The sequence below is a fragment of the Malaclemys terrapin genome, chromosome 12 (genome assembly GCF_027887155.1).
Source record: "Malaclemys terrapin pileata isolate rMalTer1 chromosome 12, rMalTer1.hap1, whole genome shotgun sequence".
Taxonomy (NCBI): domain Eukaryota; kingdom Metazoa; phylum Chordata; order Testudines; family Emydidae; genus Malaclemys; species Malaclemys terrapin.
The window spans coordinates 15,367,113-15,388,600 of NC_071516.1; the positions used below are offsets into that span (position 1 = coordinate 15,367,113).

The window sequence follows — 21,488 nt, forward strand, 5'->3', positions numbered from 1 at the left end:
CCAAGCTGTACGAGCCGTGCGGGGTGCGCCCTGTGTGGGATGGGTAAACATGAGCACCCTCTTGTGCAGAGCTGGGGAGAGACAGGCCACAGCACAGCACCAGCCCAGCATGCTGCGTGGAGCTGTATGGAGAATAACCAGCAAGCCGCAGGCAGCGCACTAGGTATAGATTATAAACGGCACTAGCAGCAGCCTGCACCGAGTGTCTATAGACTCACCAGCCGGCTGCCTGGCGCTGTACAGAGACCTGGCGGCGGCCGGCCCAGTGGAGAGAGACTCTAAACAGGCACCTGCCTAGAGCTGCACCGGGAGGCGAGGCGCAGCAGCCGCCCCGCTCCCCTGTGTCCCCACGTGCCGTCCCAGAACGAGCAGGTGGGTTCCGGGGCCCGGGAGGGCAGCGGCCTCCGCTGCTGTCACTGAGCATGCTCACAGCGCGCGGGCACGCTCGGCTTGGGCTTCTCCACGTCCGTCCCTGCCCGGGGCGGGGGGTCCCCGCCGCCAGTGAGCCCCTTGCCGGTGGCCGAGCTCCCGGGCCAGGCCGTGCAGCGCGCCATGAACCCGGGCGGCGGGAGGGCGCCGGGCTTCCCGGGCCCCGTGCCGTGTAAGTGCCGAGCGGGCTAGGCGCGCTCCGGGGCCCGGGCAGGCCCCGAAACCTGAGTAGCGCAAGAAGCGGGCGGGAGCCAAGCCCGGGAACGTGGCTCGGGGGAACCCGGGTGAGAGCAGCCAGGGGGCTGGGCGGCCTGCCCCGCGCCGGCGCGCAGCGAGGCTCCCCGGGCGGCCCCGCTTCGGAGTTCCCCAGGGGGCCCGGGGCCTGGGCGAGCAGCAGGTGCCGGGGCGCAGCGAGGGGTCGCTCCGCGGAGAGCGGCGGAGGCGGCCGGAGCCATCAGCCGCCCCGGTCCCGTCGCTCACCGGGGAGGGCGGACCGCAGCGGGTCCCGGGCTGCGACACCCCGCCTAGGAAAAGCCCCTTTATCCCGGCCGCAGGCGATAGGCGCTGCCCGGCGGAGATCGACTCTGGCCTGCCGCCTCCCCTCCCCAGCCCTCCTCCGGAGACGAGATCGGGGGTCAGGGAGAAAGAGGGATCCGGAGGTGAAGGGCGGGGACTGTTCTAGCCCCCCACTGGGGGGCATTGGGTGGGAGCAGGGGCGGCAGAAGTAGGGCAGAGGGATAGGTTAGAGGTGTGGGGGCAGTCAGGGCTGCCTGTTAAGGATTAGTAACTGTAAGAAGGGGAGCTAGGAGGAGTTTGGGAGAAGGCAGATGGGACATGTCGGGGAGTTAGGGATAGGGGAGGCACTGAGGCAGGAGAAGAAGTTGGATGTTAAGCAGTCAGTGCAGGGGAGGAGGCAGGGCAGAAGGCCGTGGGAGGGAAGGACAGAGGGGAAAAGGCAGTCTTGCTGCTTGGGCTCCGCTGGGCAGCACAGGGGATGGGGAGCCAGGCAAGAGATACCCTGACACTTCACTCCATGCTGCCTCCAGGACTATCCATGTTCATTAAGAACCCCCCCATACATACATACACACACACTCTCTCTCTCTCTCTTCCCCCCACCCCATACTTGGAGCACATTTTCTGGGAAAGCTCCCCGGGTGCCTAGGGCAAGCTCCCTGGGCCTAATGCAAGGAGTCAACGGTGTAGGTCCTTCGGTCCAGTGCACAATGGCATTGTGCAAGCCGCCTGGCTGTAAGAGTGTCACTGCGCAGCATGCAAAGATGCAAGTTACCAGACTGCAACTGTCATGCAAGCCCCTGTGGCCTAGTGTGTAACATGGGAAAAGAATGTAGCCTTATCAGCAACCTACGGTTCAGCATTGCAGGCATGCAGGCTTCACGAATCACGTTTCCCAGGAACCTTAGTGTAACTTTTTTTTAGGTTGGCGATGATCGAATGGCTTTGCACTTCAGGCTGCTCAGCACAATCAACTCCTACTGAAGTCAGTGCCCAGAAGCTTCATATACCACTAAATATGTTTAGTTCTTCAGTGGTTGTAACACCCATGTGCTGTCATCTGTTGAATGCTATGCTAAGAAGAGGACAGTATTTATAGAGTTCAGCATTTTGGTTTCACGGGTCCTATTATAGCTCTCCCAGTAGTAGTTGAAACGGATATGTTGCAATTATTCAATGAGAAACTGAATGCATGATATACTAATCGAGGCCCTGATCCATATGATAATTGATAATCTTATTGGAGTCTCTCTTCGCTTTTGTGTAGGAATGTTTTGATTTCATCAGTGTAAATTATTTGATCTCCTTCCATTTTTGTAGTTCCAGGAGGCACCACTGTCCTAGTGGAGCTCACCCCAGATATTCACATTTGTGGCATTTGCAAGCAGCAGTTCAATAACCTAGATGCCTTCGTTGCTCACAAGCAAAGCGGCTGTCAGCTGATCAGTGCAAATGGAACCACTAGTACAGTCCAGTTTGTCTCAGAAGAAACTGTGCCATCAACACAGACTCAAACCACAACCAGAACAATCACTTCAGAGACTCAGACCATCACAGGTATTGCTTAGGAATTTGAAAGCAGACATCCTATAAGAAAATAGAAATGTAAATCCATGTACCCCATCACAGTAAGTTAAAATACCAGTTTGCACACAAGTACTCACATATGATTTGGTGAAGGAAGAAGAAGCAAACTGACTATTTGGTTAGCTTTGGTATAACGCTATACACTTAATTTGACAATTAAAACTATTAATCCATTCATAATATCTTAAGCCTGATGTGACGTGCAGCCAGCACTTAATGAAAGGGAAACTAATCAGTGGCAGCATTTTTGAAAAATATTCAAATGACAGGGCATTTTTAGTGGTGCCCTTGGGTAACAAACACAGGCTTAGAGTTTTTGTTGATCCTCAGTCCAGGTCCTCCTCATAAGAGAACACTGCATCTGGAACAACTGCTTCCACAATTAATTAGCTAGAAATATCGTGATACTCAGTATTCCTACCTCTGCAAAGGTTTAAGTCAGGCTGAAGCATATGCAGACCTTTACTTGCATAAAGTTACATGCGTGCATGTTTTCAGGCTCAGGGCCTCATTTACTTTGAACTAATTTGAACAGACACATAAATTTTCAGAGAGATTTGCAGAAATGTTTTGGGATAAAGAATCTGATATACAAAAGCCTTAAAACGAGTGAAAAATTGGATAGTCAAGTGGACTGATTTCAGGGCTGGCTGCCAGGAATTTTTGAGTTCAAATCCCTGCCCATGAGTCACTGGATTTTGGATGAATTGCTTAAATTATCTGCCTCTTATTTACTCACCTGTAAAATGAGGGCAATAATACCAACCTATTTGATATTAGGACAGGGGTGAGATTTAATCAACTTAAAAGCCATTAATTAGTCCGCATTAAAATGTTTTTTCTTACTATGTTTACAGTTGATAACTTAAAATTCCTGTAACTGAAAGAGATTAGATATTTAAAAAAAAACAACTATTTTTTTCAGTTTGTTTACTTCATACTTTTGACAGCATTTTGTATAAAGCCAGTTTTGCTGTTTCCCCTGAATACTGATTTAGGGCTCTGATCCTGCTAACATTTAACAACATACATAACTGTACTCATATAAGTAACCCCCCTGCACAAACAGCAGAAGAAACTGACTTAGCCCTGAGTCCTGCAATTGGATCCACACCATCACATTCTTGTGCTTGTGCAAAATCCCACGGGCTTCAGTGCAACTTTGTACTGGTGCAAAGGACTAGCCATGCATATCCAGTTTCAGGATAGGGGCCTTTGTCTTTTTTTTTTTGCTTACTTGGGGCTTTCACTTGTAATAGATAAAGAAAAACATTTTATAAAAGAATAGGCAAATGTGATTGTAAAACTAGAACTAGATACGGGTGATGCTTAATGGAATTTGATACAGATTGAAGATGTTTATACTAAGAAAGTGGGCCATTTTATGTTTTTAGTTTCTGCTCCAGAGTTTGTTTTTGAGCATGGCTACCAAACATATCTGCCCAATGAGAGCCGTGAACCTCAGACTGCCACTGTTGTCGCCCCATCATCAAAAACGCGTTCCAGAAAATCCACTACTGCAGTTGTCCAAAAGAAATTGAACTGCTGCTATCCAGGTTAGGTATTGGCTATGTCTTCTTTTTTCTTTCATTTTGCAATTGGTGTGTTTAGTATAGTTATAAATATGCTAGGTTTGCCTAATTTCATGAAATTAATCTGCACAGAATCCAGAAGACAACATGATATGCTTCTTTAGGCCTGATCCTACGCAATTAAAGTCAGTGGGAGTTTTGCCATTGACTTCAGTGAGAGTAGAATCAAGCCCTCAGACTCTGATCTTGCTTTAATGATGTGTGCTGGTTAGGATCAATGGGGCTCTACCTGGCTTCCAGGTGTGCTGACACACATCGCTGTAAAAGTAGGGCCTGATTTGTATCCTCCTAACTGTGTTCCCAATCCTTCAACTCATGTGAAGAATCCTGAAATTTATTTGCACTGTATCCACAGCTCTGATGAACCAAAGCGTTTGCAAGGATGGACTGGTTTTAAATATTGTCAATATTTAAATCATATTAATCGGCAAAGTTCCCATATAAATTCCTGCAAAACAGATGCTTAATTCTTTCATATAGGATTCAGTGCTGCAAGGCTTGGGAGTTAAACTTCCCTCACATGGGTAGTCTTGTTTATTTAAATAGAGTTTACAGTATTGTTTCAAATCTTTCCTTTACCTGAGAATCTTATTTCACATGCACAGTTTTAGTTTGCGCGCACACAAACTTTCAGGGCCCTATCCAGTATTCTTGACTCAGGCAAAACTCCTGAGAATGAAGGCCCAAATGTGTTAGCTAGGCACCCACTATCTCTAATCTGAGACTATATGTGAAATTAATTAGTCTCCCTGTGTCCCCTGTGTACTGTAGAGTGCATCTCAAAACCCAGGCAGAGATTCCACACAATTTGTTTTAGAGATTACCACGAGAAATTCCAGAATGAGTTAATGCAGAGAATGAATTATCTTCTAGGGAAGCACTAGAAGACTAAAGTTTATAGGTAAGTATAGCTACTTACTTATTGTAAGTAAGTATATGCAAACAAGATGTGGACTTCATTTTCCGGCAGTGTTGACTTCCTTCTCTTTATTTGTATACACACATACACACACAGAGCGTTGATAAATTTGACACAGAAATGTTACAGATATATGCCGAGAAAGGCAACATCCCGAATCTGTCAAAGTACATGTCCCCCATCCCGTTGTCTTGTTTGTTTTTCTTAAATTTAAAATTCTAATTTTTTGTTTGTGGTATCTAATTTATTTTCAGGTTGCCAATTCAAGACATCATATGGTATGAAAGACGTGGAACGTCATTTAAGAACACACACAGGTAAAATCTAAAACCATCACCTTCTATTTTTCCTTCTTGTTATTGTCAATAGATGTTTTCCCACAAAATAAGCGTAGAGTTTTAGGTGGTACAACCTACATGTTCAAGAGGCACAATCCCTCCCCTAGCTTCTTGGAATGCAAGAACTGTCTCTTTCACATGCCAAGTCCCACATTATGGTACAAACTACTTTAGTATAGGCCAGTTTGTAACTTAGTCATCTGGCCCTCAGATTTCAGAACATCAAAAATGATGTATGCTTCACTCATCACTGACACACAGGAACCTACGTGGCATGAATGGGAAGCTACTTTTTCAGTGCATCACCGTATTGTACTATAGATTAGGACAAGAAGTTAAAAAAATTTTAGTTTGACACAATAATTTAAAAAAAAATGTAAATCATTTTCAAATGAACTTTCAAAAGCTAGCATAAGGGGACAATTTTTCAAAGGGTCTTCTGAATTGTGCTCGATTCCTTACCATCTTTTCTGTGCTTATTAGGAAGAGTGGTTAATGTGGAGGTGTTTAAAGGCATAAACATTGGAGGTGAAGTTAAGGAGGCCTTTGGAAAATTCAGGCTATGGCGATTTGAAAATTCTATATAGTTTCTTTGTGTTTTGTTTAGTTCCAAGATTGTGTCATTACAAAAGTTCTTATTTAGATGCTTTTTTGTTGGTTTTCAGGAGATAAGCCCCATAAATGTGAGGTGTGTAGCAAGTGCTTCAGTCGCAAAGATAAGCTGAAGATGCACATGCGTTCCCATACTGGGGTGAAACCTTACAAGTGTAAACACTGTGACTATGCAGCTGCCGACAACAGCAGTCTCAACAAGCACCAGCGCATCCACTCAAATGAGCGTCCTTTTAAATGCCAGATCTGTCCTTATGCGAGCCGCAACTCTAGCCAGCTTACTGTCCATCTCAGATCCCATACTGGTAAGTCTAGACCAGAATTTCAGTCTGTAAGACTTCAAAACGCCTTGGGCCATATTTGAGGTATTTTGATGCTAAAGATATAGATAGGTGCCCAGTGGGATTTTCAGAAGTGCCGAGGTGTCTAACTCCCAATCTGGAGTCTATTATAGAAAAGTTGCAACAGTTTAACTAAATTGATTGCGATATTGAACTAGTTAAACCAGTGCAATCTCCAAATGTAGACACCCTTGAACTATTTTAATTTCTGCCTAATTCATCTTAGTTTACATCTGCAAATTACTAAATTCAGCTAAACTTTCATTGCTGGTGGGGTCCCCTCCAGGTCAAGGCTGAGGCATGTTAGCAGGACAATATGAGGAAACTGGCCTTGCTGCTGCCCATGCTATACTTGTGGATAGATGATTTCAGTCTCCAGAGCTGTCAGCCCACACACCTTTTGCAAACACTAAATCCATAACTTCTTATAGTTAAATTATTTTCCTAAATTCTCTTTTAATCAGATTTTCTCTTGTAGCTTGTAAAGATACAGAAGTTTTGTGTGACTGTACAGTTATCTCTGACATACAATGTTTTTCGCTTATTCTGTGGTATTAGATTGGTTTCCATGTTGTCCTTTACAGATTAATTCTGTGAATGTTAGCTGTAAAGCAATTACTATTCAGGGTTTACCATATTAGCTTTGAACCTGCTCTAGGTTCTGATTCAGAATTGAAGTACTACACTCTACATTAGTTCAGATGTAGGCAGTGTGGCATTTATTTCCAGCAGATAAAAAAAATAAATCACATGTGAAATGTGGAGGAGCAGAGGGTCAAACCAATCTGTCCTTAGCAGAAGAGTCTTTTATGCTTCACAAATCTGCTGTGGTGCCACAGGCAGGACAACTAGGGAGCTGTTTTACAAGGTTCACCTGTTTCTGCTGCTACATAACAGGATGTGATGGCCAGTAGGAATTGTACATGGGTGAGTCAGATAGTAATGATAGATACAATCCAGAGAACACCTGATGTAGATTTACCTCCTCTAACGCAAGTGTGCACAGATTACACACAGGTGTATATATATGTAAACTGTAGCAGTTGTGCCCCTGGAAGGATTAATCCACGGGAGAAGGAAAACAGTAGTTTTGCTTTATTCTTCTCCGCTTTTCCACCAGAGTAAGGTAGCTTTTCACTGCCACCTGTGAAGACTGATGAATTGGCACTTATATACTTTCTGCCACTGGGAGGCCAAGTGGCCCTGATTCCGAAGGATTCAGCCAGTGAAGAACAAGGAGTGAATAAGCCCTTTGTGATATTTAGCAGGTAAATAGGGTGACATGGTCATGAGAACGCAGTCTTGCTTTGCCAGTTTAAAAGCACGCACAGCCTTTGTGTCAAGTTGTCCTTTCAGGGCCACATGCTCCCTCTCCAAATAAATAATTTGACTTCTTATACTAGAACTTGTGGAATTAAAATGGTCTCTTCCCTGCTGTTCCAGGATGGATGAGGGAAAGAGGCATGTGCCAGGAGCAGATTCTCTAGGGTCTGCTGAGAAGTCAGCATAGTCCCAATTTATCTACATAGAAAAGTTATCCTTTCACTTTAGGTTTCATGACTCTTCACTTCATTAGCAGCACAGCTCCCTTTGAAACCATGCTGCATCTGCCTTTGCCCTTCCAGGCTTGAATCTAAGATGAATTGCAAACAGAGGGGAGTTCTTCCAGTAAGTTTTGTATGAATTACCTCTGAGAACACCTCATTCTGTAGTGGGGTCAGATTTCATCCCTACCTCCTATCTATCTAGGAATGCCCACTCTTGCAGAAGTCCTGTGGTGGCTAGGAGGCAAGAGGGAATGTGTTGAAGTGGGAGCTGTGTTCCTGTTTCTACAGATTTGAGGTCTTTTCTGACCCTAACCCTGTTCTGTTTCTACTTCCCTTCATTGCTCAGTATGTGATGTCAAGTCTTTAGAGCAAGAAACTAAACTCTATCTTTCCCAAGTAAATCTTTTTAGATATGAAGAACTTGTGTCATTCGTTGCATATAAATACAAAGCTTTAAAAAATTATTACATCCCTATTGTTCACTAAGAAATTAAGTGGAGTGGATTAGTTTAAAAGAAAAATTCAGACATGTATCCAGGATGCAGGTCCTAATGGTACTGAATCAACCATTCTCTGTACTACCAGAAATCTGTTAGAAATTCATAGAGGTAAATGTCTTCGTGACCTACAGTAGAGCCTCAGGGCATGGCTGTACTTGCAGTTGTAGAGCGCTGGGAGTTAAACCAGCCTTCAGAGACTGCAGCAGGGAAAACGCTGCTGAGTGTTTACACACTCAGCTGGAAGCGCACTGGCGTAGACACATTAGCAGCTCTTGCAACGCCACAAAGAGCAGTGCATTGTGGTAGCTATCCCAGCATGCAAGTGGCTGCAATGTACTTTTCAAATGTGGGGGGTGGGGTGGAATGTGACAGGGAGTATGTTGAGTGTATGTGGAGGGAGAGAGTGGGTTTTTGGGGGGGCTGAGAGTGTGTCAGCATGCTGTCTTGTAAGTTCAGACAGCAGCAGACCTCTTCCCCCCCTCCCCCACCTCTCTCTCTCACTCAAAGCAAGCAGCAGCCAGCTGTCAGAAACGGAGCTTTGAAAGGGCATATCCGCATTCCTACAGCATTCCTACAGTGAGTTCGAAACAATGACAAGAGTGGCCACGTAACTTAAGGGGATTATGGGATGTTTCCAGCGCTCAATCAGAGCGCAGTAATGCAACATCTCATTCACACTGGCGCCGTGGCGCTCTTGCGGGGGCGCAGCAAACGTTATTCTACTCGCTGAGGTGGAGTACCAGCAGCGCTGTAGCCGCGAAGTCAGAGCGCTCGGTGTGCTTTGCCAGTGTGAATGGGTAGTGAGCTAGTGCGCCCGGGGCTCCTTTATTGCGCTGTAACTCGCAAGTGTAGCCAAGCCCTCAGAGTTACGAACATCTCAGGAATGAAGGTTATTCATAATTCTGAAATGTTCATAACTGAACAAAACCTTTTATGGTTCTTTCAAAAGTTTACAACTGAAAATTGACTTAATACAGTTTTGAAACTTTACTATGCAGAAGAAAAATGCAGCTTTCCCTTTATTTTTTTAGAAGTTTACATTTAACACTACTGTACTGTATTTGCTTTATTATTATTTATTTTTTCTCTGCTGCTGCCTGATTGTATACTCCCGGTTCCAAATGAAGTGTGTGGTTGACTGGTCAGTTCGTAACTCTGAGGTTCTACTGTATATAGTTTGGAGTCAGATTTTATACACCCTTGCTAATTTGATTAATCCTTTCATTCTCTTAATTTCAGTGGAACAATTCACATGAGTAATAGTTTTCAGGATCAGGGCCCTGACTTTCTTTTTTTACCTCTGCCAGTGTCAAATTGTGCAAGGCCAGTAGTGTAAATATGTATAATAGATCAATCTGCAATTTAGAAAACATATGTATTGCAGAATTTGAGTACAAAAGTGAGTAACACTGTCAGTCCAATATATGAAAATTGAGCTATTGAAATATGTACTATGCCTTCATCAGTAAACTTGGTAAAAATTCAATAGTGGAATCTTACAATTCAACTAGAAGAGTATGCAACTGTGACTGTAAAATAAATAAGCTACACTGGTTGCTAGTGTATCTTCGTTAATAAAAATCTTTATCATAAACATAATACGCTATATATCTCAATTATTAAACAGATGTGAGATTTGCACAGTATGCCACAACTTGATTTGAAAAATAAGCAGCTAAATCAATGACATATGTAGCTGGATAAACAAGTTATGCAAAATTATACAGATATCATAAAGATCTATAAAATATTAACATGTAAAATAAATTAGCCATATGCAGTTTGATTATTAATGAACAAAGCATTGACTGAACTTAGTACATTCCTGCATTTTGTTTGTCTTACATAGCACCCTATAGTTCTTTCACTTTTCTCCTTCCATGGCGTGACAGAGTAATACCAAAATGATGTCTTACTGTTCAAGTGGATCAGAGAAGAACTGTTAAGAATGAATAGTATTGTTTTGCTAATGCTAGTTACTACAGTCAGCTTCTTTTGTTTTTTAAATCGTCATATTCTGAATGGAGTCATTGTCTTATAAGTCCAAGCCCTGGATTTGATCCAGTGATTATGAATTAAATATATGTGGTTATTTTGGCGGCACATATTGTGACAACCCTTCGAACGCAAGGAAATGCAAAGAACAGAGGTTTAGGCCCTGAAGATGCAAATGCTTATACACATAACTAACTTTCCCCATGTGAGTAGTTCCCTTGAAGTGATTATTCATGAGGTTAAAGTTGAGCAAATACAAAAACATTTGCAAGATCTAGCATTTAAATCCTTTGACACAGATTTTCAGCTGCAGCTATTTCTAGTCTTCATGTGTGTCCCCATAAAAAATTGTGCATGTACATGTACTGTGCAGGCACACACTCCTACATGCATCCTAATTAACTTTTACTGTAGCTTGTGGAAAGTTGGTTGGTCACATAATGCAGAATCCTCCATTTCCAACTGTTGAATTGCAAGACAAAACTATATACTAAATAGTTCCCTAATGTTACATTTCTATATAAGTAAACTCATATGAATCCATACATCATTATTTATCTTTTGCATGTTTCACTCTTTTAATTTTTCTTTTCCAATTATGGTGCCCCACTACAATACAATTAAATTTTTCCCCAATACAAATTGTAGGAATATCCTGTAAATCTGGAGTAACCAGTGTATTTTCTGTGCATCCAAGTATATGCTACTAAGTGTTGTCCTTCCCTATCCCCTTCCTTCTTTGCTTTTTCAACATTTGCTTCAAAAACTGAAAATCTAGCTGAACACTGCACCTTTAGTTACCAGATTCTACAAATATAAGAAATTTGAGCCAAATATTCTAGGGCAAATGTAGCATAGAAGAATAGGAACAGACGTGTAAATTATTTTGGAGGATGATTTTTAGTTTGGGTCTTCAGTGGTAAATATTTTATGATCAAAATATTTTAAAAAGATGATTAGCTAGTAATTTAATTCCACATAGTTTGGAACTGATTTAATACTCCATCATACTTAAGTTCTCAGCATGACTACAGTTATATGTATATGCTAACGTGTATATTTAGGAAAGGTTTATAATGCATCAAAATCTAGCAGAGACACAACTTCTTCGGTTTTTAATGTTTATCTCAATTAGCTAAAAGCATTAGTTGAGATGCTCAATCTTATTAATGAGGGAGGATTGAGAATCTTCAGTAGTTTGTTTTGGAACAGTGTTCCACCATTCATACCCCTAAAATGAACTAGAAGTGGAGAACATCTGGAATACAAATACCAAGGAATTGCAGGGTCCTGCAAGCATGCCCAAATACTCTCTCTACCCAAAAGCACTTTGAGCCAGGAGTGGCTACTGTGTTTCCCACACAAAAGTGTGTCTGATCAGCTTCAGGTGAAACAAGAGAATGCAACATTTGAATTTCACCTTACTAAAGAATTTAGTGCATTGTGGAAATATGTTGGGAAATTTTAACTGGAACAAATTGGGTTCATGTACCAGTTTAAGTTTATGCAGTTAATTGAAGCTTTCAGTCTATCCAGGAAGTCCTGTAGATTCGTGGCTTGACTCCTCTAATTTAAATGCGTGTTTTGTTGACAGGAGATGCTCCGTTTCAGTGTCGGATGTGTAGTGCTAAATTTAAAATCAACTCGGACTTGAAGAGGCACATGCGTGTGCACTCTGGAGAGAAGCCTTACAAGTGTGAGTTCTGTGACGTCCGCTGTGCCATGAAAGGGAACCTGAAATCGCACATCCGCATCAAACACAGCATGGAGAACACACTCAAGTGTCCAGAGTGCGAGTTCCAGTGCGGAAACAAAACAACCCTTCGGCATCACTTAAGAACCCATCAGCCTGAGCAGCCAGTGAAGTGCTCAAAATGCAACTACTCTTGCTCTAACAAGGCAGCTCTCAAGGTGCACGAGAGAATTCACTGCGAGGATCGCCCTTTCAAATGTGACTTCTGCAGCTTTGATACCAAGCAGCGGAGCAATCTGACCACGCACGTGAAGAAAGCCCATGGAGACAAAGTCAAGATTAAAAAGCAAACTACTGAGAAGAAAGAGGGAGATAAGTCAAAGCAGGGCAGCTCCAGGCAAGTAGCCAAATTGGATGCCAAGAAAGCATTTAAATGTGGCCTGTGTGAGGCTTCCTTTGTCCGAGAAGATTCTCTTAGGAGCCATAAGAAGCAGCACAGAGAGTATAATGGGACCAAAAGTACTGAATTGGCTGTTTTGCAGTTGCATATGGACCCCAGTAGACAGACCAGTGCCCCGATTACTGTAAGTCACCTTCAAGTTCCAATTCAAGCCACTCAGGTTTCTCCTTACAATGAAGAAAGGGTCAAGATCGTTGCTGGCCATCAAGTGCCTCAAGCTAATGGAACAGTTCAGGCTGCTTCAGTGAATGTTATGCCTCCCACATTAGTTAGCCAGAATCAGGAAGACCTATCTGCAAGTAGCCAGTTGCAAATACTGCGCCAAGTCAGTCTGCTGGCACCGCCGCATCCCCCTGTTTCTCAAAGCGAAGCTGTGTCAGTGGGGCAGCCAGCAGTTCTTCTCACTGCCCACGACCAAAGTGACAGCAGTACTCTCCACCAGACTTTGATTCCTGCTGCTTCAGTCAGTAGTCACAGGGCTTCAGCAAGCCAGACTTTCATCAATGATTCTGGAATCAGCTGCTCTGACTTGGAAGGGCTCAATGCTTTGATTCAAGAAGGGGCAACAGATGTGGCTGTGGTTAGTGATGGAGGTCAGAGTATCTCTGTGTCAACTTCAGCTCCCCCTCCTCCCATCTTTTCCTCATCCTCTCACACACAAGCACCTAAGCAGACCTACTCCATCATTCAAAGTGGAGCCCATACAGCTTCGCTGTGTCCTGCAGACTCCATACCGGATTAGTTAAAAAACTAGCGCAAATTCCGCCCTGGATTGCCTTGTGACGCCTTGAAGTCAGTGGGATTTTCATGACATTGAAGTGAGGGCCAGATTTTCAGGTGTCCTGAGATTGGCCTCTAACATTCCATTTGCACCACTTTGCACATATAGTCATATGTTGCATTCTCACATGCACATGCAGTGACTTGCACCTGCACACAAGGCTGTGCACAATTACATGCATTGGAAACTAGAGGCTACAGTCTTTGAAAAATGTGATCCTGAATATCAAAGCAACTGTTTAAAATTTCACATTTCAAAAAAACTTCCCAAAGCAGGATTTACTTTGCGCAGCAAATGTCTTATTTAAACAAAATAGCTTTTTTTTTTTTTTTTTTTTTTAATCAAATGCAAAGAACATCTCGCCTTAAGATACCATCATGACAAATTCCCATCCCCTGTGAAAAATCTGAGGGCAGGTCTACACTATGGGGGAAAGTCAACCTAAGCTACGCAATTTGAGTTACATTAGTAGCATAACTCAAGTCAACATAGCTTAGATCTACTTACCGCGGGGTCCATACTATGCTATGTCAATGGAAGACGCTCTCCCGTTGACTCCTCCTAGTCTTCTCCATCCGGTGGAATACTGGAGTCAACATGAGAGCGATCTGTAGTCTATTTAGCGGGTCTTCACGAGACCCACTAAATCAACCCCTGGTGTATCGATCGCCGCAGCGTCGATCCACCGGTAAGTGGAGACAAGCCCTGAGTAAGGTGGCTTTGTGCAACGAACCAAAACAGTTATTCAGAGACCCATTAAAACCTAGCCAGCCCAAACCTCCTCTTGCAGGTTACTGTAGGACCTACCCTGTAGCTGTGCTCTACTGCATATAAGCCCTGATCAGGCAAAGTATTTAAACATATGAGTAGCCCCATTGTTTTAAGTGGAACTTTTCTCATGCTTAAAATTGAACATATGCTTAGGTGGTTTGTTGGATTGGGTCTGTAATGGGAGCACTCTCTGTGGTTAATCTGTCTGTTGCTAACATAGTACAACAGTGGTTCTACTTTTTGGACTTTGTACATGGTACCTATAATTTCCCCAAAACAAACATCTGTTCATTTTTTCATTACTTGTTAGACCATTCAAACTGCTGGACATAATTCTAATAGAATTTCATGCTATCTAGGTGCTACTATTTAGATAAAAAATTAACAGTATATTAAACAACATTAAGAATTAAGGCCCCAGTCCTTCAAACACTTACACATTTGCTTAACTTCACTTGAATAGCCCCACTGAAGTGTTTTCAGGATTGGGGTCTGATTCAGAACCAGACTTATCAGGATGAATTGGAGCCAGATTTTCAAAAGTGCTCCGCACACAGCAGCTCCTAATGTGACAGTTATCACCAGATTTTTTCAAAATGCTCAGAGCCCTTCTGGCTGAGTTATTTGGGAAAAAAAATCTGGGCATTGATTTCAGTGCATAAATGGGAGCTGAGATCTTTTCAATATCTGGCCCCTAGAAGCTAAATGGAGCATTGACAGAGAGCCTGAGGTCTGATCTGGTGTCCGTTGAAGTTGATGGAAAGAACTCCATTGACTTCTGTAGGAATTGGATCAGACCCTGGGCAGGCTGTTTAGCTAACAGGCTGTAATGCTCTCTGTATTCCCAGAACTGTGTGCATATCATAGTGGCATCACAACATGTACACTCAAAAAGGCGGAAGACGAACCATAAACCCCTTAAAGGTATACTAAAAATTGTATCTCTGATAGTTGTGCTAACTTGTCATGAGCCCATCAGCTGGTCCTGGCTGATTATCATTCCCCAAGGAATGCCCTGCACCACAAAAATGATTTTGGGATTCTGTCTAGAGATTTGTGGCAATTGCTAATTACATGAAAAGTGTATTGAAGTCAATAGGGGTTGGGGGGCACTTAGCACCTTGCTTGAGACACTCATGCAGAATCAGGCCCCAAAGTACTTCTCTTAAAATAATAGAATGCTGTCTGTGTGTTGGTGATACTTTGTGTCATAACAGATCTTTTATGCAAATCATGTATACAGCACAATGCTTTGTATCAGAAGGGTCCTTTAAAAAAAAAAAATACAATATATTTTTCCAAATACAGTGCTGCAATTTTATGTCATTTGTTTTGGTGCTGCATTATCATTTGTTTTTAATTGTGTGATTGAAAAGAAATGTATTTTGCATTTCCATTTCTGTTCTTTATGTGTAAGAATGCAGCTTAAAGAGAGGAAAAAGAAAACCTGTTGCAGTACAAAACCTACTCAAGATTCCGTTTTGGGGATCAAAAAGCTAATTAATTAAAAAAAATATAACTACATTAATATTAGTACAGAACAAGATAGAGGTGGCTATTTGTGTGCTTAACATCATCATGCAACGAATAAATATGTACATGGTAGCATTTGGCTTCAGTCATAAAAAATCAGTGGATCTGATTAACAGTTTTGTTAGGTTTTTTAGAGAGAGGAGAGAATGTTTCTCCATGGGTATGAAAACCTGTTTTGATAGGATACATAAGAAGAGCCATATTTGAAATTGGTTTTATAGTATCTTTTTTAAAAAATCCGTTTGCACATGCATTTTTTCTAGCCATACTCATGTTTGCATTCACAAATCTGAGTCATTGTATCCTTGAAAATGATATGGGGAAATGCAAACACAAATTACAGGTACAGTTTTAGAACCCTTCACTTTTGTTGACACAGGAGTTGATTAGATATGTTCTGTACACTTGAATCCACCAGCAATGCCAACTTATTCCATGAAAGCCACTCAATCTAGTTTTTCTGAGGTTTGTTTTGTTTAGGCCATAAAATCATGTTCCTTTTAAGAAAGCAGTTCAGACTAATAATCTTGATTCCTGAATCCTGGCTTTGGTTTGATTAGAACCAGTTAGCAATATATACCCTCCAACATTCTGGATGGGAGAAAAGGCTGTTGTTTAGTTATAAAATAAATGTTGAGAATGTTAAACAGGGAACTAATTTATTAGTAAGGAAGATGGCTTCTTAGCTCCCATGCTGCACTGCAGTTTGAAGGAGAAATTTGTGGATATCTATATTAAAAAGATTATCAGCACTCCATACTCTAGTATAGTGGTTCTTGTTCTCAGCCTTCCATATGATGATTCCATTTGCAGCTGATTCTCTTCATAGCCGTCAGAGTCATCTGTGCCAGTTCCTAAAGTGCTATGGGTAGAGGCATGCTGATTTATGGCGAGCTCACATCTGAGGAGGACTAGTTGCAAGTCATTGAGCAAACCCACTGTAATGTAAGATCAGAAATGGAATGGGAAAGGAGGTTGCTGTACCCAAAGCTAAGGAGAGGGCAAGTATAGTCTGAGCAATTAATTGGGAGCCTGGAAATTTTGAGTTCTAATCCTGACACACTCGGGTTCCCCAGCTGTAGAATGGACATAATACTTACCTCTCAAGCATGTTGAAAACTTAATGAGTTTGTAAAGCACTTTGAAGATGAAATAGCACTTAGTGGTCACTAAGTTTTTATTATTTGTGGTCACTGATCTTCAGGTTGTGAACTATTGCTTTAGCTGATAGCATAATGTTTTACCTATCTTTGAATTAAAGTGCACAGTAAAATATATGATAATGTAGTAGATCAAGACACGCTGGGACGTCTACTGCGTTCGAGCAGTATCGCATGTGACATTATTGTGGGGCAAGCTGGGGTGCTGTAGATCGGGGTTCTCTAACTGGGGGTCGGGATCCCTCAGGGGTTCGCCAGGTTATTACATGGGGGGTCGCGAGCTGTCAACCTCCACCCCAGCATTTATAATGGTGTTAAATATATTAAAAAATGTTTTTAATGTATAAGGGGGGGGGTCTCACTCAGAGGCTTGCTGTGTGAAAGAGGTCCCCAGTACAAAAGTTTGAGAACCACTGCTGTAGATTCACACCCTGGCTTGGCGAACAGTCAATTATCAGGTAGACAAACCCTTCGTGTTCTCTGTTCCTCCCAGTCAAACCATCTATAAATGCTTCCGGGTATGTAGTCAGTGTTCACATTCTAATTTGTGAGATTGAGACTAGGGAAATGGTATGTAGTTGGAATATAGTTACAGTGGGCAGGCTGTAGTGAAGAGCAAGCAATAGGCAAAAGAAGACATTAAACAAAACAAGCAGACATTTTAAATCCTTTAACAGCAAACAACATTTCTCTCCTCTCAAGACAAAATTTCATTGAGCTTCACAAGCCCTAATTCAGTAAGGGAGGGTATTCGGTTTGATCCTTCATCAATGGAATGATATGGCAAAGCCCTTATTGACTTCTGTGTTAAAGGAGCCAGCCCCTTTGTAGTATGCAATGACAGGCAACTGGAGAACAACATTGAAAGCAAACCCAATAAACCAAGCCCCAAAGGCTTATGCCCAGTTTAGGCAAATATATTTTTTTCAAAATAAAGGGGAGAAAAAAGACAAAAGAACAAAAAAAGTAAAGGAAGGGAGAGGAAAGGAGAATGACATCTTGGTTTCCATCTGCTAGGGAATAATCAAAGGTTTCTAAAAAGTTAGACCCAATCTTTTCAAATTTGTCAGAGGTCTCTCTTCTCCAAAAGGTTACTTGCTATTTAGCTGCCAGGTCAGCCAACTTGCTATGCCAAGCTTCTGTTCCTGGAAGCAGTCTGTTCTTCCACCTAAGCAACGTGAGTCATTTGGCTACAAGCACTGTTTTAGAGAACCAAACTTTCTATGAGTTGGAGAGGTTAAGATGATGGGAGGTATCTGTTATATTAATCCTACCTACTTCTAGCCAAAAGTATTATTGCATGGGATAGTCCCAAAACATGTGAGCCAGTGTGGCTCTGGGAGACCCACATCTCCAGCAGCAGTCTGTTTTGGCAAGGTCGCTGCACTGTAATCTATGTGGGGGTACCAGTGTCAACGAAAACAGCAGAAGATCATTGTTTATCCTGGCGACATTCTTGTGTCTAAATCTGAAAATGCTGCTCCTAATCTGTATAAATAATGCATTTGGACACCTCTTGGAATATAAAATCAACTGGGAAAAGTCAAATTCTGAGCGTAAGCAAACTTGCTCATAGGGGAATCTATGATAATTGCAATTTTAGGTGGCAACCCAAACATATGAAATATTTAGGAATCTTCAGCCCCAATGAGCTGGAGAATCTGTTCAAAATTAATCTAGAGCCCATTTTAGTTCATTGAGATATTTGGGCAGAGGGAGAATCCTTACTCTTAGCCTTCGGGCCAAAATTTATATTATCAAAATGAATATGCTTCCCAAAATGTATACCCTATGAGTTCTCCCAGTTACTATTCCTCCATTTTATTTTAGGAAAATTAACAATTTTTTAAAAATACTTCTCTGTCGGTGGATAGGAGGCCAAGACTGGCTTTATTTGACTATAACAGGGTTCAAAAAAGAACTAAAGTTCATGGAGGATAGGTCCATCAGTGGCTATTAGCCAGGGTAGACAAGGATGGTTCCTAGCCTGTTTGCCAGAAGCTGGGAATGGGTGACAGGGGATAGATTACTTGATGATGTACTGTTCATTCCTTGTGGGGCACCTGGCATTGGCCACTATCAGAAGACAGGATACCAGGCTAGATGGACCTTTGGTCTGACCCAGTAGGGCCATTTTTATGTTCTTATGTAAATTAAAATTCCCAATCACTGCTGCAGGCGTCCATTTCCCCAACTTGCAGCATTATCATGCAGACTTTATCATCAGCTAGACAGCCCTCTGGCTCCAGAGAATAATAGTGCTGCTGGCTGCTAGTGGGACAAGAGTTGGGCCATCCCCGCCAGTTGGCAGGAATGCTGGGTTCCGTTTATTACGGTTTTGATTGTAGAATGTCCTTTATAGCATTGGCTACCAGCGAATCATGGGCTAGTTTGGCTAGAAAATTTAAATTCCATCCCATCTCACATGTTGATGCTGTATTTCGAGGCAACCATTTGTTGAAAATTGACAAGAAACCATTAATGTGGAAAGTAGAAGGATAAGAGGATAATTTGGTTTGTTTATTAGTTTTTCCAATATAAATGCACAAACCTTTAGCTGCTGGAAAGCAAGATTTGGTATTTTTCATATCTCTGTATGCAGCAAATTACTATATATTGGATTTCAGATTGTTTTTAAAGTGATGATGAAATATTTTATATCATCTATAGGTGGTGCCAGAGATTCAAGTAACTGGCTAAGCTCAAATTTTATCTGAAGTACATATATTTCCTGTGAAACAGAAACTTAATGATTTTCTGTCATCAACTCTTTGCTAGTTATAAATGAAAAAACATCTCTATGCCTACTTCCATAAGAAGTTGCAGGACACTTAACAGTAAAAATTATTAAAATTGTCAGCATTTTAAGAGCAATTAAAAGAACAAACTATGCCAGTCGGTAAAGATCTGTGTTGTCCCCCTCAAAGCAGATTTCTAGATAGAACCAATTTAATGTAAGTGTACAGAAAATTAATTTAAAAAACTCCCTTTCAGTTTAGTTTTAATCTCTAAACAGTTTGCAGCTGTAGCAGAGCAGCTGAGTAAGTAGCATAAAATAAGCAAATTCAGCACAAGTGTTATTGGTCAAAATTGTCTGAATTTACATTGGTGCAGCTTCTTTGTGTGTGCACTATTGCATCAGAGTTCCCAGGAGCCTTATATTAACTCCAGTGTCATCATTAGACAGTTCTGTTATCTGCATTTTACTTTCTCAAAACAGAGTTGTTTACCTTTTAAAGTAGGAAACCAGTAGATTGATGTTGTATTATGAAGGCTAACCCTTTATGCTGGTCCTATGTATAGTTCTAAGATAAACAGGAAAGATAAAAAGGTGAGAATGAATAGACAATGGCATAGTATTGCTGTCTTCAACAGTTTAACTGTTTGCATTACACTTGAGGAAATAATCTATAGAATTAGGTTTTTCCCGCTCCATACTACAAAAATAGGGTAGCCTGAAATAGGATTGATTTTTTTTTTTCTTCCACGGAATACTAACACAAACATGCAATGTTGACCACTATGTATTAGAGCCAATAGAGCACATTGCTTTAATATCTGATATTTGTTTAGTATGTTCATGCTGCTATCAACTGAATTATTGTTCCCTTGTTTCAGAGTGGTAGCCATGTTAGTCTGTATCAGCAAAAACAACAAGGAGTCCTTGTGGCACCTTAGAGACTAACACATTTATTTAGGCATAAGCTTTTGTGGGCGAGAACCCACTTCATCAGATGCATGAAGTGGAAACTACAGGAGCAGGTATAAATACATGAAAGGATGGGAGTTTCCTTACCAAGTGTGAGGTCAGTCTAACTACAATACCCACCTGGTGAAGTGAAGAAACAGATTGACAGCGCCGGAAGGGTACCCAGAAGTCACCTACTATAAAACAGGCCCAACAAAGATAGTAACAGAACGCCACTAGCCGTCGCCTACAGCCCCCAACTAAAACCTCTCCAGCGCATCATCAAGGATCTACAACGTATCCTGAAGGACGATCCCTCACTCTCACAGACCTTGGGAGACAGGCCAGTCCTCACTTACAGACAGCCCCCAACCTGAAGTAAATACCAGCAACTACACACCACACAACAAAAACACCAACCAAGGTACCAAATCCCGGTGCCAACTCTGTCCACATATCTATTCAAGGGACACCATCATAGGACCTAATCACATCAGCCACACCATCGGGTTCATTCACCTGCACATCTACCAATGTGATATATGCCATCATGTGCCAGCAATGCCCCTTTGCCATGTACATTGGCCAAACCAGACAGTCTCTACGCAAAAGAGTAAATGGACACAAATCTGACATCAGGAATCATAACATTCAAAAACCAGTAGAACACTTCAATCTCTCTGGTCACTCAATAACAGACCTAAAAGTGGCAATTCTTCACCAAAAAAACTTCAAAAACAGACTCCAACGTGAAACTGCAGAACTGGAATTAATTTGCAAACTGGACATCATCAGATTAGGCCTAAATAAAGACTGGGAGTGGTTGGGCCATTACAAAACCTAAATCTATTTTCCCCAATACTAATTTCCCCCTGCTGTTACTCACACCTTCTTGTCAACTGTCTGAAATTGACCACTCCCATTACCACTTCAAAAGCTATCTTTCCTCCTTTAGTATCCTGCTGTTAAGTGAATTGTCTCGTTAGACTGACTTCACACTTGGTAAGGCAACTCCCATCCTTCCGT

The 21,488-nt window shown here is 42.0% G+C and overlaps 1 protein-coding gene across 2 annotated transcripts; it reads left to right on the top strand.

Moving 5' to 3' along the window:
* The first annotated feature begins 238 nt into the window (after nt 1-238).
* On the top strand, nt 239-15,388 carry ZFP64 (ZFP64 zinc finger protein). 2 transcript variants are annotated; one of them, XM_054046114.1, is made up of 6 exons: nt 239-372; nt 2,266-2,502; nt 3,927-4,088; nt 5,298-5,360; nt 6,047-6,298; nt 11,971-15,388. In XM_054046114.1, the coding sequence occupies exons 4-6, from the start codon at nt 5,324-5,326 to the stop codon at nt 13,269-13,271; spliced, it is 1,590 nt and encodes a 529-aa protein (XP_053902089.1). In that variant the 5' UTR covers nt 239-372; nt 2,266-2,502; nt 3,927-4,088; nt 5,298-5,323; the 3' UTR covers nt 13,272-15,388. The 2 variants fall into 2 exon arrangements, with proteins under 2 accessions (XP_053902089.1, XP_053902088.1); XM_054046113.1 differs by lacking the exon at nt 239-372 and adding an exon at nt 441-601.
* The last annotated feature ends 6,100 nt before the right edge of the window (nt 15,389-21,488 follow it).